Source organism: Oncorhynchus mykiss, chromosome 7, assembly GCF_057628025.1.
Source record: "Oncorhynchus mykiss isolate SJ-2025 chromosome 7, ASM5762802v1, whole genome shotgun sequence".
Lineage (NCBI taxonomy): Eukaryota > Metazoa > Chordata > Actinopteri > Salmoniformes > Salmonidae > Oncorhynchus > Oncorhynchus mykiss.
In genome coordinates, this window is record NC_143028.1 from 44,828,501 (window position 1) to 44,853,623 (window position 25,123).

The following is a 25,123-nucleotide window of genomic DNA, read 5'->3' on the forward strand; positions in this document are numbered from 1 at the left end:
ATCTACGCTTCATCATGTAAACGTAGCAATATGGATGCATTTCATAACCCATAGCCTGGAGCTCTGTACAGATAGATGTCTTGATAAGTGTATGTGCAATGACTGGCTGACGTGGCGTTCTGTTCTCTCTCTCTGTTCTCTCCCAGGTCCCTCAGTGAACAGGACGGGACACACAACTCTAGTGTGCTCCCCATCCCAGGAGGAGGCCTTCCACAAGCCGGTGAAACTCGCCCCCGTAAGACGCCAAGACACACTGGACACGGATCGTGAGCCAGAGCTCAGACAGACTCTACTGTCCAACGGACACACTCCCAGAGCCTCCCAGAGTGACAGCACCCCCCTCAGGAGCGCCAGCGACTAGCAGGCCCTCCCCACCCTGACACTAATAGACTCACTAGCCCTGAGTGGACTTGTTCTTTGCACTGGGAACTGCTACCTCAAACAGAGAGGCCAAGATCTGATCCCCTCCCCTGTTTGGACTAACAGGGTGGGAGCTGGGAGGGGGGTGGCATCCAGAGGTTTGAAGGCAGAGCTTGTGTGGGTGGCGTCCCATTTGAGCGTATCAGCTGTACATACTTAAAAACCTTCCCCTGGGAGGTGTCAACCAATCCTAGCTCCAAATGTGACTTGCATTTGAAGCATGCAAATGTAGGGAATGTTTTACAGTAATGTGTGAAAGAGAGCGAAAGAGATATATATATACCATTGGACAATTAACTGTACATAAGAGTTTTCATATATATTATATAACTTTTACAAAGAGTATTTGAATTTATTCTGTGCATGACAAAGAACGGAGTGATGGTATTTTTTTCTCTTTTAAAAGCCTCTACTTACCAGCTTCAACTGCGGTGCCTTATTGCATGATCAAAGAAACCACAAACGGGACTCGTAGTATAGCAGAGATTTGTGAGAGCTATCGTACACTCTTTGTCATACCATGGAACACTTTATTGCACTTGAATGTTGTTTGACAAACGCAAATGCTGCCATCATGGCCTTAAACCATAACTCATATTTCCTGGTATTTTATGAAGGAAGCTTTAATTTGTATTTATTTTGGTACGTGATATGGTAACACCTATGACAAGGAAGTGTTTGGGATATTAATCTAGGTTTTTGATGTTTAAGCACTTTTGTACTCATCATAAATGACCTCTGGAAACAGACTCGGTACATGTAACCCAATAGGAACGTAAGAAACCCTAGTCAGGAAATGCGACTCATTTCTGACATAGCCATGGAATGTCAAGTCTCTTCCACCTGTCATGGTACTAACTACAGTGCCTTCAGAAAGTATTCATACCCCTTGACTTATTCCACGTTTTGTTGTTATAACAGCCTGAATTCAAAATGGATTTTCACCCATCTACACACAATTACCCCATGACAAAGTGAAAACATGTTTTTAGAAATGTTTGCAGATTTATGGAAAATGACTTTCAAACTGTAACTCGGCCACTCAGGAACATTCACTGTCTTCTTGGTAAACAACTCCCATGTAAATTTGGCCTTTTGTTTTAAGTTATTGTCCTGCTGATTGGTAAATTAATCTCCCAGTGTTTGGTGGAAATCAGACAGAACCAGGTTTTCCTCTCAAATTTTGCCTGCGCCTAGCTCCATTCCATTTCTTTTTTTATTCTGAAAAACTCCCCAGTCCTTAACAATTAAAAGCATACCCATAACATGATGCAGCCACCACTATGCTTGAAAATATGGAGAGTGGTGCTCAGTAATGTGTTGTATTGAATTTAACATACCAAACATAACACTTTGTATTCAGGATAAAAAGTTAATTGGTTTGCCACATTCCTTGCAGTATTACTGAAAACAGGATGCATGTTTTGGAATATTAAATATTCTTTACAGGGTTCCTTTTCACTCTGTCAGTTAGGTTAGTATTGTGGAGTAAGTACAATGTTGTTGATCCATCCTCAGTCTTCTCCCATCACAGCCATTAAACTCTGTTTTAAAGTCGCCATTGGCCTCCTGGTGAAATCCCAGAGTGGTTTCCTTCCTCTCCATCAACTGAGTTAGGAACGATGCCTGATACGCCATCCCACATGTAATTAATAACTTAACCGTAGGATATTTTTACCAATCTACAAATGGGTGCCCTTCTTTGAGGCATTGGAAAACTTCCCTGGTCTTTGTGGTTCAATCTGTGTTTGAAATTCACTGCTTGACTGAGGGACCTTACAATTATCTTTATGTGTGGATGAGATGAGGTATGTCATTCAAAAAGCATGTTAAACATATGAGTAACTTATGTGACTTGTTAAAAAAAATTTTACTCCTGAACTTATTTAGGCTTGACAAAACAAAGGGGTTGTATACTTATTGACTCAAGACATTTCAACTTTTTATTTTTATGAATTTGTAAAAATGTCTAAAAACATATTTCCACTTTGACATTATGGGGTATTGCATCAGTGACAAAACATCAACATTTAATCCATTTTAAATTCAGGCTGTAACTCAACCAAATGTGAAAAAAGTAAAAGGCTGTGAATACTTACCGAAAGCACTGTACCAACCAGGGCTTAGAACCAAATTTTTGTTCCTTTTTGTTTTGTTCTGAACAGAACCTTTTGTTTCTTATTTTGTTTTTACAACAGGAAATGTAGTTCTGAGGCTGTTTGAACCTCCAAAAATACTGATTTATATCGTTCCTTACTGTTCCCTTTTAAACATGTCATTTATTCTTTTTTATTTATGCCAACATTAAATTACTTCACCAATTAGTGCGGATAGAGCAGCTTGCAATGGAGCGGGTAAGCTATAGTTTTTATTTTTTATTTTTTTACATTCATTGGACAGACGTGTAAGGCGCGAGATGCAAATTTGTTTGTGTAGTGAGAGAGAGCAGAGGAGGCTTGGCTTGAAGCGCTGGGCATCTTGTTTATTACATGCATTTATATGAATTAGGCCCACAAATATTCAACCTACAGAAGAGTGTCTTCTATGGAGGAACTTTGAATGTCTTTGAACTTCAGAGAGTTGTCTTAACGTTGGACCAGGGCTAGCTAGCTAACAAGCTGTGCAGAGCGGCACCAGAATGAAAATAAAAACATGTCTTTCCTATTTGAAGTTAATAAATCCAATGTGAAACATGATAACTATAGTATATTTAACTAACATTGAAAAAGTTAATACATTCTTCTCTAGTTAAAAAATCTCTCCCTAATTTCTGAATCTTGCTTGTAATTTCTGTAGGCTACGGCCTATTCTTCGGAGGGGAGGGGCAGGTAGCCTACGCGCGCGCACACACTGGTAAAGATTTCCAGCTGACAGGCAGACACTGGGATAAGTTTCTGAGTGACAGAATGAGGGATTTGCATAGCTGCTTTGTTGCATTTTTTTTGCCAGAACGTAAAAGAATGTTATTATCCGGTACCCATGCTTTTATAATAACGGTTCTGTTCAGGAACAGTGTAGATCACTTTTGTTCTGATACTGTTCCTTGAAAATGTTGTGTTCTGTTCCCTGAACTAGTTCCAACACCTGCTACCAACACTTCAGTTGCCTTTTGGTTTAGGGAATAGATCCTCCACGGTGCCTCAGCTCCATTTGTTTTCATTATTCTTTATTTGTTCAACTAAAGGTCCAGATCCTTTGAATACACATTTATTATGAATGTGGTCCAATTCCTAGAATCATTTGTTATCCCCCCTTCCATCCCAGTATGTTATCCTATACCATGAACCTGCCACGCTGTAAAAGGGAATGTGGAATTCTTACCAGGAGGGCATTTTGAGACTGTTGTCATACTGTTTGATTGCTATCATGTCTCACTGTTGTGTGTGTGTGCACACAGGGGATGGCCAGTATTTAGCCTTTGTCAGAGCACCACACACAATAATACTGATAATAATAATCATCATTATGATAATGGTACAAAAACCTGTTTTATTATTGACTGGTACAAACTGAACACCTCTAAATTCTATCAACAGCTTACTATTGGTAAACTTGTGAAATGTACCCCTTCCAACCTGAGGAGAAATGCCCCCTGTCTACAGGCCTGGGTAAACTGGGCTGACAAAACCAGATACTGTGAATGTCAGTTTAAACAGAATTACATTTTGTAATGTATGCATATGTTTAGCCATTTTATAGGCTAATTGTTTGTAAGCACTTGTTTTGCTATTTACTTTATCAAAAATGGGTCAAATTGTTTGACTTATGAGAATATTCTTCAGAGAGCAGGAATTCTAGATGGTCAGTCATAAGTTGTCAGTAGAGTGTCGGCCCATTATGTCAACGCCTGAATGGATGCAGGGGTGATGTGCAGTAATTTATTGAAATAAACTGTCTGAAACCATTGTACCAATGTCAAAGCTTAAACATTGAAGTGTCTAATAAAATCACATTTTTGCTATTATATAAATGTGTAGTATGTTTTTCCTTGTCTTTGTGGTTCAATAATGTGGTCTCAAATGGGCTAGGCAAAGCAAACGCATTGGTTTAGACTACTTTGTCAAAAGCATAGAGAACTCATTCGTGTCTTCTGCCTCAATGTAAATATACAACAAAAAAAAGAGTCTTTCAAAGATAATTCGTAAAAATCCAATTAACTTCACAGATCTTCATTGTACAGGGTTTAAACACTGTTTCACATGCCTGTTCAATGAACCATAAACAATTAATGAATATGCACCTGCGAAACAGTCGTTAAGGCACTAACAGCTTACAGACGGTAGGCAATTAAGGTCACAGTTATGAAAACCTAGGACACTAAAGAGGCCTTTCTACTGACTCAAACACAAAAAGAAAGATGCCCAGGGTCCATGCTCATCTGTGTGAAAGTGCCTTAGGCATGCTGCAAGGAGGCATGAGGACTGCAGATGTGGCCAGGGCAATAAATTGCAATGTCCGTACTGTGAGACTCCTAAGACCGTACTACAGGGAGACAGGACGGACAGCTGACCGTCCTCGCAGTGGCAGACCACGTGTAACAATACCTCCACAGGATCTGTACATCTGAACGTCACACCTGCGTGACAGGTCCAGGATGGCAACAACAACTTCCCAAGTTACACCAGGAATGCACAATCCCTCCATCAGTGCTCAGACTGTCCGCAATAGGCTGAGAGAGGCTGGACTGAGGACTTGTAGGTCTGTTGTAAAGGCAGGTCCTCACCAGACATCACCGGCAACAACGTCGCCTATGGGCACAAACCCACCGTCACTGGACCAGACAGGACTGGCAAAAAGTGCTCTTCACGGTTTTGTGGGTGATGGTCAGATTCGCGTTTATCGTCGAAGGAATGAGCATTACACCGAGGCCTGTACTCTGGAGCGGGATCGATTTGGAGGTGGAGGGTCCATCGTGGTCTGGGGCGAAGTGCACTGCATCATATGACTGAGCTTGTTGTCATTGCAGGCAATCTCAACACTGTGCACTACAGGGAAGACATCCTCCTCCCTCATGTGGTACCCTTCTTGCAGGCTCACCCTGACATGACCCTCCAGCATGACAATGCCACAAGCCATACTGCTCGTTCTGTGCGTGATTTCCTTCAAGACAGCAATGTCAGTGTTCTACCATGGCCAGCAAAGAGCCTGGATCTCAATCCCATTGAGCACGTCTGGGACCTGTTGGATCGGAGGGTGGGGGCTAGGGCCATCCCCCCCAGAAATGTCTGGGAACTTGCAGGTGCCTTGGTGGAAGAGTGGGGTAACATCTCACAGCAAGAACTGGCAAATCTGGTGCAGTCCATGAGGAGGGGATGCACTGCGGTACTTAATGCAGATGATGGCCACACCAGATACTGACTGTTACTTTTGATTTTGACCCCCCTTTGTTCAGGGACACATTATTCAATTTCTGTTAGTCACATGTCTGTGGAACTTTTCAGTTTATGTCTCAGTTGTTGAATCTTCTTATGTTCATACAAATATTTACACATGTTAAGTTTGCTGAAAATCAACACAGTTGACAGTGAGAGGGTGTTTCTTTTTGGCTGAGTTTACATAGGAGGTCCATCTTGAAAGTCAAGTGTGAGTGGCTGGACAGAATGTGCATTCCAGATGGACGTCCGTCAGTTGTTGACTGACAGCCTCCAGGACAGGAGTTGGTCCTCTGGTGCACCAATCAAATGCATGGTATTGTTCCCCAACAGCTTAGTGACAGGCTGTGTGACAAACATTCCCACCCGTGTAACATTCATCTCCCTCTTGCCCTCCCAGGCTTTAATGGTCTTTACCTTCCCTCCAACAAACATCTGAAGGACACAATCGAGATAAATAGTAATGGTGTCTTTTTGTGGACAAAGCCTATACATTTTGGGATACGCCCAAAATTAGGTCTGTAGGAGATCTTATATGTTTTGTCCTATGAGGAACTCTTCATCAGCTAATATCACTTTTCATGAAATTTTAAGCACTTATGTAAATTAAAAAAGCATTTAAAGACTTCCTATTTCATGAAGTGTTAACTGACTGATAAGACCGCCTATAGGGAGGAGGCCTGGCAGTGTGGAACCAGGACAATAACCTCTTCCTCAATGTGAGCAAGACAAAGGAAATGATCGTGACTACAGGAAAATGAGGGCATCGACAGGGCTGTAGTGGAGCGGGCCGAGAGCTTGAAGTTTCTTGGTGTCCACATCACTAAGGACCTATCATGGTCCAAACACACCAAGACAGTTGTGAAGAGGGCAAGACAACGCCTATTAAGAGGCTGAAAAGATTTGTCATGGGTCCTCAGATCCTCAAAAAGTTCTACAGCTGCACCATCGAGAGCATCATGACTGGTTGCATCACCGCTTGGTATGGCAACTGCTCGGCATCCGACCGCCATTCGCTACAGAGGGTAGTGTGCACGGCCCAGTACATCACTGGGGCCGAGCCATCCATGAACTCTATACCAGGCGGTGTCAGAGGAATGCTCTAAAAATGGTCAAAGAATCCAGCCACCCAAGTCATAGACTGTTCTCTCTGCTATCACATGGCAAGTGGTACTGGAGCACCAAGTCTGGGACTAAAAGACTCCTTAACAGTTTCTACCCTCAAGACTTAAGACTGCTGAACTGTTCATCAAATGGCCACCTGGACTATTTACATTGACCCCCTTATTTTATTCTTATTTTTTTCACTCTTGTTCAGGCTCGATGTTCACTCAATGGATTCTAACCACACACTCACACATAATACACTGATGTTCCAACACACACACACACACACACACACATAATACACTGACGTGTTATTAAAATAACATGTTATCGTTATTTTATTGTGTTACTATTTTTCCTGTAGTTTAACACATTTTTCTTATATTCTTTTTTAAAACTCTGCATTGTTGGTTAAGGCCTTGTAAGTATGCATTTCACAGTAAGGGCTACTATACCTGTTATATTCAGCGCATGTGACAAAAAAAACATTTGATTTGATATCTCATAGAACAAAACGGATACGATTTTCGGACATTATTCCAAAACCCTATTCTTTGCCCAATCATTTTCCCCATAGGGATGGCGGAACGAACCAGAGTTGACTCATTTCCAGGTTTTACGACTACAGGCTGGTGACCTCTATTGGGGTTTATTCACAAAACATGGCCCCGTTGTAAATGTACCACCTGTTTTTGGGAAAACTATTTTATTTTTATGCTTGCTCCATACTCTGGTTGTTCATCAACACAATAGAGAGTTAAAGGTGGATATCTATTCAGGATGTCATTGAGTATTGACCAGTTTTTAATACTGGGTAAAGCAGGTGGTGTATTTAATTGTGGTATATACCTTTAATACAGCCCATTCGATGAGAGCTAGCTAAAAGTCCATTATTGTCGTTTGTCCATCCATCTGCATTCATGTGATGGCAGTTGTGGTGACACAAATCCTCTAGTAAATTAGTGTATAATCCACCAGAATCACAGGCCCTTAGGCCTCGGGTCCCATCTAGCACCGATGACCCACAGCCTGCAGGCACCCTTGGTGTGGTTGAAAGAAACTTGAAGCATCCGGTTTTCAGTGGAAAAGCAGAGAAGAGGCGATGCCTGAAAATTGGATGCTTCCGGTTTCCGCGACCCCGCTCAGGCAATTAATTTATACCTCCTAATTTAGCTTGCAAGTGGATGAGCCCTTGATGCTTCTCTAATAGGCTATTTCTGGGGTGAATGGCTCCCTGGTGGCTTTTCACCGTATCGCCATACTGAATAACAGAGAGGACCTTGGATGGTGAGGTCGCCATTATTCTACCATTTAAAAACATGATTTCTATATACATTTCCACACTACGAGGTTGGAATAATACTGTGAAATTGTTTGAAAAGACCACCTACAATTTCAGCCTGTAGTGGTCGGATGAAGTTTTGGACTGCCTGGTGTTGTCACCAGGCGGTAAATTAGTTAATAGACTTCTCGGGCTAATAACAGCTAGTTTTCCGTTTTTCCCTCCCACCCAGACCACTCCCAGACAGTCCTAGATAAATTCTTGCTTGAGAAATTGCTCTTTGCTACAAAGCTAATTTTGTTTCTTTTTGACCATTTTAATTGAAAACAATCACAGTAAGGTACTTAATATTGAGAGAAATTATTTGATATTGAGATAAAAATGGCTGCATTTTACCTTTAATTACCCAGCTTTAGACAATAAACTTCACCATTGGGAGAACTGGAGAAAGAGGTCACAAGGAACAAAAATAATCACAATAAAGTTCGTAGTATAAAAAGATGGCTTTTAGTACCATTTCCACTCACACGTGGTCATACAGTGTAGCTACTCTGGCTCGGAGGTGTACGTTTCTTTTGAAAGCGATCCGTGTTGTTAAATAACTGGAATTCAGGCAGTTAAACTCAATCTGCAGTGCACTGATGAGCAGGAATGCAGACCTCGGGGTAATGCGATCAGGGATGACTCGCCACAGGCACCAGGTGTTCCTCCTCGGGTCCCGGGCCTGCAAGACGAGGGCCGGTTCAGGCTGGGACAACACAGCACAGGGCCCTCCAGGGACAACCCTCTACTCTCCCATCTGCCCTCCTCTCTTCTCTCCCCAGGCCAAAGACAGGGCCTTTATATCAGAGTGAGTCGGACCTTCTCATAGGCTCACAGGAAGATACATCCTCCCAGATTGATGGACGTGACTCGAGGTATACTGCCAGAAAACAGACTGAAAAGACAGACAGTTGCATCAGGTATTATGCACAGAGTAACATGCTATTTTCTTTTTCTTGCTCCATGTTTCTCTTCTAACCTGTATGTTCTGAGAGAGACTATTTTAGGGAGCAGGGGCCCACTAAGATGATCTAGAATCAGTTTTATGGAACAGAGAGGCAGTTGTAGAAGGTAGGAAACAGAAAGGATGTTTTGGAGTCGGTTTTGGAAGCTAGGGGACTGGAGAGGCTGTTTTACAGTCAGTTTTAGAAAGCTAGGGGACTCTCCAGGCTGTTGATGTTGTGGGGGTCAGGGGATGTGACAGGCCTTGAGAGAGACAGTCCATGAGAGTGCGCCAGTCTCTCAAGGCCCTTTTCCACACAGCTGTTTTGTGGATTACTGCTGAACCCCTGCTGGAGCTCTCTCTCTCTGCATGACTGATAGCCAGTTGACATCCACACACGTCCCTCTACTGACCATCCTTATGGCCGTCCAGCAACAGCCCCCTCAACTGGCTCAGCTCACACACCCCGGATCAGCGCAGCCATTCCTCTATCTCCTTTTCTCCCTCTTTCTCTCTCCCCCCACTCTCTTGTACACACACACACCAGCATCTACTCTCTCTCTCCACTTCTCCCTCTCTCCCTACTGACTGGACATATATTGGGTCCTGTCAATTGGACTGTTTTGTTGTTTACTGAGGAACCCCACCTTGACAATATACCCCCCACACTCCCATGTCTGTCTGTCTGTCTTGTCTGTCTTGTCTGTCTGTCTGTCTGTCTGTCTGTCTGTCTGTCTGTCTGTCTGTCTGTCAGATGGCTGACGTTTTCTGTGCTCCCAACCGATTGTGTTTTTATGTAAATTTTTTTGCGTTTGTAACTTATTTAAAAAAAACGTATTTTGTACATAATGTTGCTGCTTCCGTCTCTTATGACCAAAAATAACTTCTGAACATCAGAACAGCGAATACTTACCACAAACTGGCAGAAGCTTTTTTTAATTTAACGAGTCCGACGAGCCCAATGTGAACGACGTACTGCTTTCCCGGGAACAGGCCCAAATACCTGTCATTTGCGTGAAGAGACGACAGAGGAAAAGAGGACGGAGGTCGGGCTGCATTCTGAGAAATCATAGGCGATCTAATAAACCCCCCTGCCTTCCGTTCTTCCAGCTAACGTGCAATCATTGGAAAATAAAATTGACGACCTACTATGAAGATGAAATTACCAACGGGACATTAAAAACTGTAATATTCTTATGCTTCACGGATTCGTGGCTGAACGATGACATTATCAGCATACAGCTGGCTGGTTATACGCTGCATCGGCAGGATAGAACAGCGACGTTTGGTAAGACAAAGGCTGGCGGACTGCATGTATGTAAACAACAGCTGGTCCACGATATCTAAGGAATTCTCAAGGTTTTGCAACCTAAGGTAGAGTATCTCATGATAAGCTGTAGACCACATTAACTACCTAAAGAGTTTATCTGTATTTTATGTATCTGTCTACATGCCACCACAGACCGATGCAGATACTAAGACCGCACTCAATGAGCTGTATTCCACCATTAGCAAACAGGAAACGCTCATCCAGAGGTGGCGCTTTGTTTTACCAAATTTCGATCAGCATGTTAAATGTGCAACCAGAGGGGGAAAAAACTCTAGACCACCTTTATTCCACACACAGTGATGTGTACAAAGCTCTCCACTTGGCAAATCTGACCATCATGTTATCCTCCTGATTCCTGATTAAAAGCAAAAATTAAAGTAGGAAGCAATACAAAAGTGGTCAGATGAAGCAGATGCTAAGCTACAGGACTGTTTTGCTAGCACAGACTGGAATATGTTCCCGGATTCTTCCTATGGCACTGAGGAGTACACCACATCAGTCATTGGCTTCATCAATAAGTGCATTGATGACGTCGTCCCCACCAGAAGTCATGTATTACAGGCAACATCCGCACTGAGCTGAAGGCTAGAGCTGCCGCTTTCAAGGAGCGGGACTCTAACCCGGATGTTAATAAGAAATCCCGCTATGCCCTCTGACGAACCATCAAGCAGGCAAAGAGTCAATAAAGGACTAAGATCTAATCGTACTACACCGGCTCCAACACTAGTCGGATGTGGCAGGGCTTGCATACCATTACAGACTACAAAGGGAAGCACAGCCGAGAGCTGTCCAGTGACACAAGCCTACCAGTAGCACTCAGATCTGTAGACATGAAGTGCTTTGAAAGGCTGGTCATGGCTCACATCCACATCATTATCCCAGAAATCCTAGACCCACACCAATTTGCATACCGCCCTAATAGATCCACAGATGATGCAATCTCTATTACACACCACACAGCCCTTTCCCACGTGAACAAAAATAACACCTATGTGAGAATGCTATTCATTGACTACAGCTCAGCGTTCAACACCATAGTGCCCTCAAAGCTCATCAATAATCTAAGGACCCTGGGACTAAACACCTCCCTCTGAAACTGGATCTGGGACTTCCTGATGGGCCACCCCCAGCTGGTAAGGGTAGGTAACAAGACATCCACCACGCTGATCCTCAACACGGGCACCCTCAGGGGTGCTTTCTCAGTCTCCAACACCATCATTAAGTTTGCAGATGAAACAACAGTGGTAGGCCTGATCACTGACAACGATGAGACAGCGTATAGGGAGGAGGTCAGAGACCTGGTCATGTGGTGCCAGGACAACAACCTCTCCCTCAAAGTGAGCAAGACAAAGGAGATGATTGTGGACTACAGGAAACGGAGGACCGAACACGCCCCCATTCTTATTGACGGGCTGTAGTGGAACAGGTTGAGAGCTTCAAGGACCTTGGTGTCCACATCACCAACAAACTAACATGGTCCAAGCATACCAAGACAGTCGTGAAGAGGGCACGACAAAACCTATTCCCCCTCAGGAGACTGAGAAGATTTAGCGTGGGTCCTCAGATCCTCAAAAGGTTCTACAGCTGCCCTGTCGAGAGCATCCTGACTGGTTGCATCACTGCCTGGTATGGAAACTGCTCGGTCTCCGACCACAAGCCACTACAGAGGGTAGTGCGTACGGCCCAGTACATCACTTGGGCCAAGATTCCTGCTATCCAGGACCTCTATACCAGGTGGTGTCAGAGGAAGGCCCTAACATTGTCAAAGACTTCAGCTACTCTAGTCATAGACTGTTCTCTCTGCCACAGCATGGTAAGCGGTACCAGTGCGCCATGTCTAGGTCCAATAGGCTTCTAAACAGCTTCTACCCCCCAAGCCATAAGACTCCTGAACATCTAATCAAATGGCTACCCAGACTATTTGCATTGCCCCCCCACCTGTTCTATTTGGCGCATGTGACTTAAACATTTTTTATTTGATTGGTCTCTGTCTGGCTGTCTGTCTTGGCTCTGCTCTGACCACTAGCAGCTCTAACTGCTCGGAGTGCCCTGGCTGCTCCAGGACTGGCCTACGTAACACACCAGGCCCCAGAGACCTGCGACACCTGTGGGGGCTGGGGGGATGGTGGGCTGGGGGGAGGTTTTATGGCCCTCCATTTAGAAAACGGGGTCACAAATGGTCTAACCACTAACACATCAGTTTTGTCAACTGCAAATCTGTACAAGGTGCCAAGCATGTCAGGGATCATTCAACTATCTCAGCCATTCACGGAACTCCATGTTTAAGAATGCTCCAAGTTGGATTGGATGTTTTGGAGAGACTGTGTCGTGTGTGTGTGTGTGTGTGTGTGTGTGTGTGTGTGTGTGTGTGTGTGTGTGTGTGTGTGTGTGTGTGTGTGTGTGTGTGTGTGTGTGTGTGTGTGTGTGCGTGTGTGGTGTGTGTGTGTGTGGTGTGTGTGTTGTGTGTGTGTGTGTGTGTGTGTGTGTGCGTGTGTGGTGTGTGTGTGTGTGGTGTGTGTGTTGTGTGTGTGTGTGTGTGTGTGTGTGTGTGTGTGTGGTGTGTGTGTGTGTGTGTGTGTGTGTGTGTGTGTGTGTGTCTGTGTGTCTGTGTGTGTGTGTGTGTGTGTGTGTGTGCGTAAATTCTTAAGCTCGAACAACTGAGGAAGGGGGCATTTCTCAAAGCGTGTCATCCTGCCCTTCAGTTATCACCTTTGACTGAAACAGAAGTCAGCACCCGCTGTGTGTGAATCTCAACCTTTTCCATCACACACGTTACTCACACACGTTACATATCAAAATATTGTACTCTTAAAAATGTGAATGTGGTAGGCTGACAGTTTTGTTCCTAGAACAAACCAAGAAAAACAATAGTCAAAAATAATGTCACATTTTCAGTATCTGTCTGTATGTAAGCACAGGTTCAGAACAGTTCTTCAGCGTTCTAAGATGATAAATTATCCAGACCACCTCCATATGTTCTGGCTCACTCAGGTAGAACAGTTTGTCACATCCTGTCTGGGAGAAGCCCCACCTGTGGAACAGAATGGCTGAACTTCTTCCATCTTCCCCTGGGGCTCTCTGACTCATTGTGACATCAGCGGCCCACCAGCCACACAGATCAGTCATGCACTGATCACTGGCCAATAACCTCTCATTCTCCTGACCGCGCAGGCTAAAATTACCCTGAGGCCTCAGCAGGAGAGAGAAAGCTGATGATCAGCAGGAAGGCTTTGGTGTTAATCATGCTGAGAACCAGTGGTCTTAGATAAACCTCATCTCTTTTTGATCAGGAACATTGATCTAAGAGACACACTTTTCTTCTCATTAATTATCTGCTCAAAGGAGGTGCATTCATTTCACCTTCATCTGCACTAATGTGAAATAAATGGACAGTAGGCATTCACTAAACACATTTCACTAGACCTATGTGACAATAAAACATATATTTATTAGAGCTTTCACCTTCTATGAGGTGACTATGGTGGAATCAAGGAGAACAGAAGGGTAGGCTATACTACAAAGCAGGATCAGTGAGTTAGCCAGCTAACTTAAATAAACAACCAGAAATGACTATGGATTTTCTGGTTTATTAAAGTGAAAGTGTGAGATTTTGATAATTAAGGCCTTTGTCTACTTACCAAGAGTCAGATGAACTCATGGATACTATTTGAAGGTTGTTGAAGGTGGTTTCGTGAGACAATGCTAACAAACATTAGTGCTAGTTAGCAAGCAACTTCCTTGAAACTACACTCAGAGACGTACAAATGCTATCTATGAGTTCAGCTGACTCTGGGTAAGTATAAAAAATTGCTTAATTCTTTAGAGTCTAAGATGTTGGGGTTGCTAAGATAACATATGGAATTGTTTTAAGGTGGTCATAATATGGATCATTTAGCTATTTTAATTTTTTGAATTGTAGGACCTTTTAGGTATAAAAAAAGTATTTAAAAATGATTTGATAAAATATATAATACTTAAGCCCATAACACATTCATAAATGGCAAAAAGGACAGTCCAAAAAGAAATCATAAGAAACAAGGTTTGAAGTGTCTGTCCTAAATCTAGGAGATATATATATATATAAATATATACAGTGCCTTGTGAAAGTATTCGGCCCCCTTGAACTTTGCGACCTTTTGCCACATTTCAGGCTTCAAACATAAAGATATAAAACTGTATTTTTTTGTGAAGAATCAACAACAAGTGGGACACAATCATGAAGTGGAACGACATTTATTGGATATTTCAAACTTTTTAACAAATCAAAAACTGAAAAATTGGGCGTGCAAAATTATTCAGCCCCTTTACTTTCAGTGCAGCAAACTCTCTCCAGAAGTTCAGTGAGGATCTCTGAATGATCCAATGTTGACCTAAATGACTAATGATGATAAATACAATCCACCTGTGTGTAATCAAGTCTCCGTATAAATGCACCTGCACTGTGATAGTCTCAGAGGTCCGTTAAAAGCGCAGAGAGCGATGAATATGAAGCGATTGCCAGCCAACGAGAGCATACAGGTCAAAGTGGTGGGTAGTATATGGGGCTTTGGTGACAAACCGGATGGTATACTACATTTAATTTGCTGAGGAGAGTGTTGGAGGCTATTTTGTAAATGACATCACCAAAGTCAAGGATTGGTGGGATAGTCAGAGTATTGGGGGTATGTTTAGCAGCATGAGTGAAGGAGGCTTTGTTGCGAAATAGGTAGCCAATTCTAGATTTAATTTTGGATTGGAGATGCTTAATGTGAGCCTGGAAGGATAGTTTACCTTCTAACCAGACACCTAGGTATTTGTAGTTGTAGTAGTTATGTCTTTGTTTTAGTATGGTCAGGGTGTGAGTTGGGTGGGTTGTCTATGTTAGTTTTTCTATGATTTGCTATTCCTGTGTTTGGCCTGGTATGGTTCTCAATCAGAGGCAGCTGTCAATCGTTGTCCCTGATTGAGAACCATATTTAGGTAGCCTGTTTCCTATTGTGTTTCGTGGGTGATTGTTTTCTGTTTTCTGTTTTGTGTCTACACCAGACAGGACTGTTTCGTTTCGTTCATTCTTCGTTGTTATTTTGTTTAGTGTTGTCATTATGGACACTTACCACGCTGCAAATTGGTCCGACCTCTCTTACTCCTCATCAGAGGAAGACGACGAACGTTACAGTTGTCAACATATTCTAAGTCAGAACCGTCCAGAGTAGTGATACAAGTTATGCACGTTTTACTAGCATTTTAGAGCAGTTGGAGGCCACGGAAAGATTGTTGTATGGCATTGAAGCTCGTCTGGAGGTTTGTTAACACAGTGTCCAAAGAAGGGCCAGAGGTATACAGCATGGTGTCGTCAGGGTAGAGGTGGATCAGAGAATCACCTGCAGCAAGAGCGACATCATTGATATATACAGAGAAAAGAGTTGGCCCGAGAATTGAACCCTGTGGCACCCCCATAGAGACTGCCAGAGGTCTGGACAACAGGCCCTCCGATTTGACACACTGAAGTCTATCTGAGAAGTAGTTGGTGAACCAGGCGAGGCAGTCATTTGAGACACCAAGGCTGTTGAGTCTGCCGATAAGAATGCTGTGATTGACAGAGTCGAAAGCCTTGGCCAGATCAATGAAGACGGCTGCACAGTACTGTCTTTTATCAATGGTGCTTATGATATCGTTTAGAACCTTGAGTGTGGCTGAGGTGCACCCGTGACCAGCTCAGAAACCAGATTGCATAGCGGAGAAGGTACGGTGGGATTCGAAATGGTCGGTGATCTGTTTGTTAACTTGGATTTCGAAGACTTTAGAAAGGCAGGGCAGGATGGATATAGGTCTATAACAGTTTGGGACTAGTGTGTCTTCCCCTTTGAAAAGGGCGGCAGCTTACGAAAGAGAGGTTGACCAGGCTAGTAATTGGGGTTGCAACATTTGGGGCAGACAATTTTAGAAAGAGAGGGTCCAGATTGTCTAGTTGTCTAACCCAGCTGATTTGTAGAGGTCCAGATTTTGCAGTTCTTTCAGCTATCTGGATTTGGGTGAAGGAGAAGCGGGGGGGGGGGGGGGTCGGGCATGTTGGCCGGGTTAGGGATAGCCAGGTGGAAAGCATGGCCAGTCATAGAAAAATGCTTATTGAAATTCTCGATTAGCGTGAATTTATCGGTGATGACAGTGTTTCCTAGCCTCAGTGCAGTGGGCAGCTGGGAGGAGATGCTCTTATTTTCCATTGACTTTACAGTGTCCCAAAACTTTTTAGAATTTGTGCTACAGGATGCACATTTCTGTTTGAAAAAGCTAGCCTTTGCTTTCCTAACTAACTGACTTGCGGAGGCTATTCGATACTAATGCAGCACGCAACAGGATGTTTTGTGCTGGTCAAGGGCAGTCAAGTCTGGAGAACCAAGGGCTATATCTGTTATTAGTTCTAACTTCTTTGAATGGATGACCAAAAAGCTCAAATTTAGTCTCGTCTGACCAGAGTACCTTCTTCCATATGTCTGGGGAATCTCCCACATGCATTTCTGCAAACACCAAATGTGTTTACTTATTTCTTCTTTCAGCAATGGCTTTTTTCTGGCCACTCTTCCATAAAGCCCAGCTCTGTGGAGTGTACAGCTTAAAATGGTCCCATGGACAGATACTCCAATCTCCGCTGTGGAGCTTTGCAGCTCCTTCATGGTAATCTTTGGTCTCATGGTTGCCTCTCTGACTAACGCCCTCCTTGCCTGGTCCGTGAGTTTTGATGGCGGCCCTCTCTTGTCAGGTTTGTTGTGGTGCCGTATTCTTTAAATGTTTTATTAATGGATTTAATGGTGCTCTGTGGGATGTTCAAAGCTAAGGATATTTTTTTATTACCCAACCCTGATCTGTACTTCTCCACAACTTTGTCCCTGACCTGTTTGGAGAGCTCCTTGGTCTTCATAGTGTCGCTTGCTTGGTGGTGCCCCTTGCTTGGTGATGTTGCAGACTCTAGGGCCTTTCAGAACAGGACTTTATTAACTAATTATGTGAATTCTGAAGGTAATTGGTTGCACCAGATCTTATTTAGGGGCTTCATAGCAAAGGGGGTGAATACATATACACACACCACTTTTCTGTTTTTGAATTTTTTGAAACAATACATTTCTTAAATTTCAATTCACCAATTTGGACTATTTTGTGTATGTCCATTACATGAAATCCAAATAAAAAAATCTATTTAAATTACAGGTTGTAATGCAACAAAATAGGAAAAATGCCTAGGGGGATGAATACTTTTGCAAGGCACTGTATTTAACCCAATTTTTGGGGTAGGCACAAAACTAACGTCATACTTCAACAAAAAAACGGTACCGGATACCTTCAGACGAGTCCCATGACAGAAAAACATGAGTGTTCCCTTTGCTTGGTAAAGCTCCACCTTATCTCAGATCAATGGTCACCATAACAACACCCACCCGTAGCACGCGCTCTAGCAGGTATATCTCACTGGTCATCCCCAAAACCAACTCCTCCTTGGGCCGCCTTTTCTTCCAGTTCTCTGCTGCCAATGACTGGAACGAATTGCAAAAATCGCTGAAGTTGGAGACTTATATCTCCCTCACTAACTTTAAGCATCAGCTGAGCAGCTTACCGATCGCTGCAGCTGTACACAGCCCATCTGTAAATAGCCCATCCAATCTACCTACCTCATCCCCATCGTTTTAATGTACTTTTTTGCTCTTTTGCACACCTGTATTTCTACTTGCACATCATCTGCACATCTATCACTCCAGTGTTAATTTGCTAAATTGTAATTACTTCGCTACTATGGCCTATTTATTGCCTTACCTCCTCACGCCATTTTCACACACTGTATATAGACTTTTTCTGTTGTATTATTGACTGTATGTTTGTTTATTCCATGTGTAACTCTGTGTTGTTGTATGTGTCGCACTGCTTTGCTTTATCTTGGCCAGGTCACAGTTGTAAATGAGAACTTGTTCTCAACTAGCCTACTTGGTTAAATAAAGGGGAAATAAAATAAAATAAAAATTGGGCATGATTTTGAAAGAAACACACCTGCCTACATAAGGTCCCACAGTTGACAGTGCAAATCAGAGCAGAAACCATACAATGAAGTCCAAGGAAGTGTTCCTAGAACTCTGAGATATAATTGTGATGAGGCATATATCGGGGGAAAGGGTATAAAACAGTGTTGAACGTTTCCAAGAGCACAGTGGTCTCCGTCATTTGGAAATAAAAAAATGATGGAACTACTCAGACTCTGCCTAGAGCTGGCTGTCCGACCAAACTGTACAACCGGGAAAGAAGGACACATTGACTTCTCTGACCGAATTACAGAGTTCCTTCACTCAGATGGAAGAACCTGCCAGAAGGACAGCAGTCTCTACAGCACTTCACCATTCTGGGCTTTATGGGAGAGTAGCCTGACGGAAGCGATTCCTGAGAAATAGGCAGATGACAGCATGCCTGGAGGGACATGAAACATTTGAGAGCATAAGGCAAAATATTATGTGAGACAAAATGTTTACTCTTTGGCCTGAATGCAAAGCACTATGTCTAGAGAAAACCAGGCACAGCTCATCACCCATCTAACACCATCTCTACCGTGAAGCATGATGGTGGCACTATCATGCTATGGGATGCTTTTCAGTGGAAGGGACTGGGAGACTGGTAAAAATAGATGGAACAACGAATGGAGCCAAATACAGGCAAATCCTTGATGAGAACCTGCTTCAGAGTGCAAACGACCTTAGACTGGGGTTTACATTCCAACAGGACAATGACCCAAAGCATACAGCCAAAGCAACACTGGAATGGCTTCAGAACAGGAATGTGAAAGTCCTTGAGTGGTCCAGCCAAAGCCCAGACTTGAATCCCTCATCGGTGTGAATTTTCATGTACTGTAAATGAGATATTTCTGTATTTCATTTTCAATATATTTGCTAAAATATCAAAAACCATGTTGCTTTCACATTGTCATGATGGTATTGTGTGTAGATGGGTCAGATAAATGATATTTAATCCATTTTGAATTCAGGCTGTAACAACAAAATGTGGAATAAGTCAAGTGGTATGAATAGTTTCTGAAGGCTCTGTAGGTCATGAGAAGAGGAGTGGACTTGGTGAACTCAGGTTGCCATTCTTTTGTCTGTGTTTCGGCTTCATTCATGTTGTGGTGGGGAGGTCCTGGCTGTTGTTGTGTTTTGGTTAGTGTGGTGAGGTTTGTAACATTGGTCTAACCCAGTTGTAAGGTACACAGGCAGGGCTCGACAGGGCTCTGGGGCACTGCAGACAGATGGAAGCACTTTATGGCTTCACTAGACTGCAATTGGGCCTATTACCATAATTATAGCTTTAAAGCCTCAGCAATTTGTAGCAGGCATGCTCCGGCGAAACTGCCAAGGCTTTTGCCCTATGGAATCACGGCCCTGCATTTCCCCCCTTCGGTTTTCCCAAAGAGACTGTGTATATCACTATCAGGGTAATGGATTTGTGGAATTCCTTCATGTTGTACGGATTATTGTGCTTGCTCCCTCAGCTGTACAGAAAACCTCCCACTGCAGATGGCTTATGAGTAAATTAAGATAATCAGTTGGAGGAGAAGGGAAGGAAAAAATACCAGAAAAAGATAAACAAAATATCAAAGAGGGGAAACATCAAAGAATAGTCTTTGAATTAGGGGTGGGTTGCCATGGCAGCTGGAAGGCTTAGGGTAGAGACTTTCCTACAGGGCATCCTTCTTGACTACTGGAAATCTGCTCTAGAGAAATATGGCGGCTTCATGAGCATCAGAAGAGCCATGCAGTGAGCCCACCCCATCCCTGATCTTCTCTCTCCCCAGCCGTGTGTGTTTAAGGAACCACCCTTGGGTTATTAAAAAGCCAGTTAATGTTGAATCAGAACCTCTTAACAACATAATTGCACTCTGATTAGATTCCATTACTACAGCCTATTAAAAATATATATTTGATAGTGCCTGAGAGAGGAGGGGAGAGAGAGAAGGAGAGAGAGGGAGAGAGTGTGTTTATGGCCCTGTCCCAAACCAAATCTGCTATTAACATCAAGGCCTGTAGATCTTAACTAAATGATGGCTGCTCATATACAAACTGGCCTATTATTCACAGGGCTGTTTGGTTTAGGGCTGGCAGCCCAGCACTCCCTCCTGACCTGGCCTTTTCTTTAGGAGAAGTCATAAACACATCACACATTCAGCTCCACACAAACCTTACCGTTGGCCCCACTAATGTCTTAATCAATAAGACTATTCAGACAAGTTATGTTTCTCGGAAAGCTCTTATTTCTCCTTTTTCAGGTTTCTTCTCTGGATTTATGTCCCCTCGCTAGTGTTCCTACCATCAGGCAAACCTGATTATGCAAGGAACGGTAGGACTTTAAATCAGATAATGCAAAGTCAGACATTTTTAACAGGCTAAGATAAATGGTTTATGAAATGAAAAACACATTTGTCATTCAGCAATAGAGACCCTTTTTGAAATGTGTGCATAGGAACAGAAGGCTCCACCAGCCGAGCTCTCAGGTTCCCCCAGAACGGCAGCGTGTGATGGGCCATACTCAACCTGTCAAGCCCCTACTCTTCCACACATCTAGCATCACCAGTGGAATGTTTCTACTCGCTACACTAGTCCCAGCCTGAGAGAGAGAGAACAGAGAAGGAGAGAGAGAGAGAAAGTGAGAGAGAGAATGAACAAATAGAGGTGTAATGATGGATGGATGGATATTCTTCTCCACTTTGTGCCACTTGGACAGACACCCTGTGTAGTTTCTCTCTTCCGCCTTCCCTTGTCTCTCTCGTCCCATCTTTACCTTCACTGACATCTGTGGCAGCACAGGTGACACCCATAACCAACCACCACCCCCCACCCACACCCCACCTGTTGCAGTTTTATGCCAGAGGTCTTGATTGGATTGGATTGGGTTGGGTGAGGAGTTGGGTGAAGAGTGGAGAGAGGCTGAGAAGTGGTTTTAACCGTGAGGAAGGGAAGGACTAGCGAGAGCAAAGAGGATGGAGGGAGTAAAGACAGGAGAGGAGTGTGTGTGTGATGTGTGTGTGTGATATGCCCAGCAGTAATAGTTTTGCCCCTAATTATTTGTGAAATCACAGGGGAATCCTGTGGATTCCTACATCTGATTTGTCTCATTCTCCCCTGTTTCTATTGGAGGGCCTGAGAAGAAACCCCTCTCTCCTTTACTTGTCCCACAAGTCTTCCTTTCCCTCGGCCACAGACAGCCCACTCAGAACAGGCCTTAGCTCTTATTCCCTCTGTCCTTTCCTCTGACTCACGTCCCCTCATTACATTTGTTACTAGGTGTATTTGCTGCATCTAGGGACCTGCTGTACACTCTTAGACAAAAGGGTTCTTCGACTGTCCCCATAGGATAACCCATTTTGGTTCCAGGTAGAGCTCTTTTTGGTTCCAGGTAGAACTATTTTGAGTTCCATGTAGAACCATCTGTGTAAAAGGTTCTACATGGAACTCAAAAGGGTTCTACCTGGAATCGAAAAGGGTTCTTCAAAGGGTTCTCCAATGGGGACAACCAAAGAACCCTTTTAGGTTCTAGATATAACCTTTATTTTCTAAGAGTGTACTGTAGCAGTGGGGTTCACTGCTGGATATGTACCATCTCTATGGCTTCTGTTGTTCCTCCCCTCCTCCAGTTCCCTTAACCCATGTAGTAGACATAGACAGGTCAGTCAGACAGTTAGTCATGGGTGAAGGTGGGACCTGTTATAGCAGTAGGCTCCAGAGGCAGGGATGTGCCAGGCTCAGTCTGGGGACCTGTTATAGCAGTAGGCTCCAGAGGCAGGGATGTGCCAGGCTCAGACTGGGTGACCTATTATAGCAGTAGGCTCCAGAGGCAGGAATGTGCCAGGCTCAGACTGGGGACCTGTTATAGCAGTAGGCTCCAGAGGCAGGGATGTGCCAGGCTCAGACTGGGGACCTGTTAGAGCAGTAGGCTCCAGAGGCAGGGATGTGCCAGGCTCAGACTGGGGACCTGTTATAGCAGTAGCAGTGGGTACAGGTTTCAGTGGGCACAGTGCTATGTGTGCCAGGCTGTGGGCAGTGCAGCGTGGTAAGAGTCCTGTTCTGTGTTTTTACAGGTTCAGTTGGCCACTGAGGAATAGTCTGAGACTTCTCTCTGAGCCAGCATCCAGCAGGCCTACCCCTGTCCCAACCAACATTGCCCTGGCCTGGCCTTGGCTCTGCAAAACACAGCTCTTTCATTCTGCCAACCAACCAGCCACGGAAATAACTTTTCATCTACAACAGGAGGAAACTAATGTGACAAGCTCCAACACCGCCATATCCCATCAACACCACTCCTCCCCTCCTCCCCTACTTGTCTCTCCCCCCATGCCTCAGTCCTGTCTGGGCTTGTGCAACAGGCATGCAAGGCCAGGGTGAGGGAGAGAAGGGAAATGAACTACTTTGGGGGATCATATATGGCTTTTTATAGAGGCTATGAACATGCTACACTGTGTGTGTGTTTTAGCACTTGTCAGAAACATGCACGGGTCTAACAACCAGCTAATATTACATCAATGAAAGCCAAAGTGACCTCACCCCTAACTTTATAACCCCTGCTAAAACATGTTTATGGCAAATGTTATGACACATTATGCAGCATCTTCACACAAGAGCCACGTCAAACCAACTGAAGTGTTACAGAGTACAAAGTAGTACGGAACAGTCTGTCTTATCCAAGGACACAGAGGGGGCGGGGAGGCTGGGGGGTGCACCTGAACTCACAACACCCCCACTAACATGACACAGAGAGACACTAACCAGTCAGGGCAGTCAGACAAACACAGGAGCTAGCAGAGTAAACGCCTGGAGAGAAACCCAGGACAGGACAAGCAGAGCAGAGCCCAGCACACAGAGCCCAGCGCACAGAGCGCTAGGCTAACACAATGACACTAGCCTTCTGTTCCTGCTCTCTCGGAGAGAGATGAGAGGCCTGTCTGCTCTGTCCGATCCAATGGAAACTACTCTGGCCTGTCCAGATGTCTTACAGCTAACATTAAATTATCCACACAAACATGTCCACGGAACACTGTCCATTCAACACTGGGCTGTGGGGAACACAGAGGGAATGTGCGTGTCACCACTGTCCCCGAGTAACCCTACTCTGTTCCATTCTTCATGGGAGTGCATCTCTGCTGAGCTTTGACTACATTAAGGAACTGCAGTTCACTGTGGGGCTTTCCATCTGAGGCATCACTCAGTACAGACAGACAGACAGACAGACAGACAGACAGACAGACAGACAGACAGACAGACAGACAGACAGACAGACAGACAGACAGACAGACAGACAGACAGACAGACAGACAGACAGACAGACAGACAGACAGACAGACAGACAGACAGAGACACACACACACACACACACACACACACACACACACACACACACGTGTCCAGGGGATTAGTGACGAACACTTCTATTCCAGCGCATAACTTACACACACATAAACACAAAATGAGTGCACTGCAAACATTTCTGTTCTCTAATGACAAATACATAAAAGCTCTCTTATGGCCTCCCTATGCAATATTACCAGAATTGACATCAATCTAATATTTGGCTACCTTTCATGATTCAATAGGATACATTGAGACTCTCAAAACATGTTTTTCCCCAATACAGGCCCATCCCCATTCCTGGACCAGATGCACTTCTCCTCCAGCTCCACTGTCACAATGAGGCCCACGCCTCACTAAACACACACTGTCTGTCTCAGTCTGTCAGTAGCACCCCTCTCCTCCCATCCGAGTTGTTACCCCACTCATCTCCCCCTCTACCCAAACCCAGGCCAAGTTGGAGGCCCTGTATGCTGAAGGTTCCAAGGATGTCCCCATTAAGAGGAGAGGAGGGGAGAAGAGTTGCAAAACCCCCTTAACCCCCTCAGTGTGCCTCTGTCTGACTGACTATCCTCCAGTCTACGCTAAATAGCAACTGGTGTCAGTTAACAGGGACATATGGGAAACTGAAGAGCAGTGTGGGAGAGGAGCTGACTGACGCTTGGCCATGTAAATGTCATGCATGTAAATGCTATAGGAGGTTTCCAATAACCGTTTCTGAATGCACGGGGACGTTCACCATTGTTTTAAGCACTGTATGGAGAATTAGTATGGATTTGACTAGCTGGGAGTGCGTTGCAGACTTCTTTGGCTTCATTTTCGCCAGTGTAAAGAAGCTTTATTTGCCCAACCCTCACCAAGGATACTGTAGACTCTATGTTAATAAAACATACTGGATACTACTTTATCCTCATGGTATCCATGCAAATCTGATACATTTGGGCTCTTGAACTGGCATAAAATCACATGAATGCACCCACATTACGATCAAGGTTAAATGCAAATCAGTCAATTAAAGTGAATTTAGCTCAACCCAACTTAGTAGTTTGGAAATGAAGCTGTCGTTTCAACAGGCGGGTCATAGGTAAGAGACAGTGCCATTATGGGTCTCTTACCCTTTAACACAAGTAGAGGAATTAACAGTACCAGTCAAAAGTTTGGACACACCTTCTCATTCAAGGGTTTTTCTTTATTTTCACTATTTTCTACATTGTAGAATAATAGTGAAGACATCAAAACTATGAAATAACACATATGGAATAACAATGTAGTAACCAAAAATGT

At 44.0% G+C, this 25,123-nt stretch overlaps 1 protein-coding gene and 1 pseudogene across 2 annotated transcripts in view; one reads left to right on the forward strand and one right to left on the reverse strand.

The window, feature by feature from the left end:
* LOC110527965 (leucine-rich repeats and immunoglobulin-like domains protein 1) overlaps positions 1-4,384 on the forward strand; it is a 51,062-nt gene extending 46,678 nt beyond the window's left edge. For both annotated transcript variants that reach the window (XM_036983446.2, XM_036983447.2), the window contains exon 18: positions 147-4,384. In XM_036983446.2, coding sequence (XP_036839341.2) covers positions 147-361 — 215 coding nt within the window. In that variant the 3' untranslated portion in view covers positions 362-4,384. The remainder of the gene's footprint in view (positions 1-146) is intronic.
* Positions 4,385-6,044: 1,660 nt separating this feature from the next.
* Positions 6,045-25,123, reverse strand: part of LOC149982557 (mitochondrial S-adenosylmethionine carrier protein-like) — an 83,742-nt pseudogene continuing 64,663 nt past the window's right edge.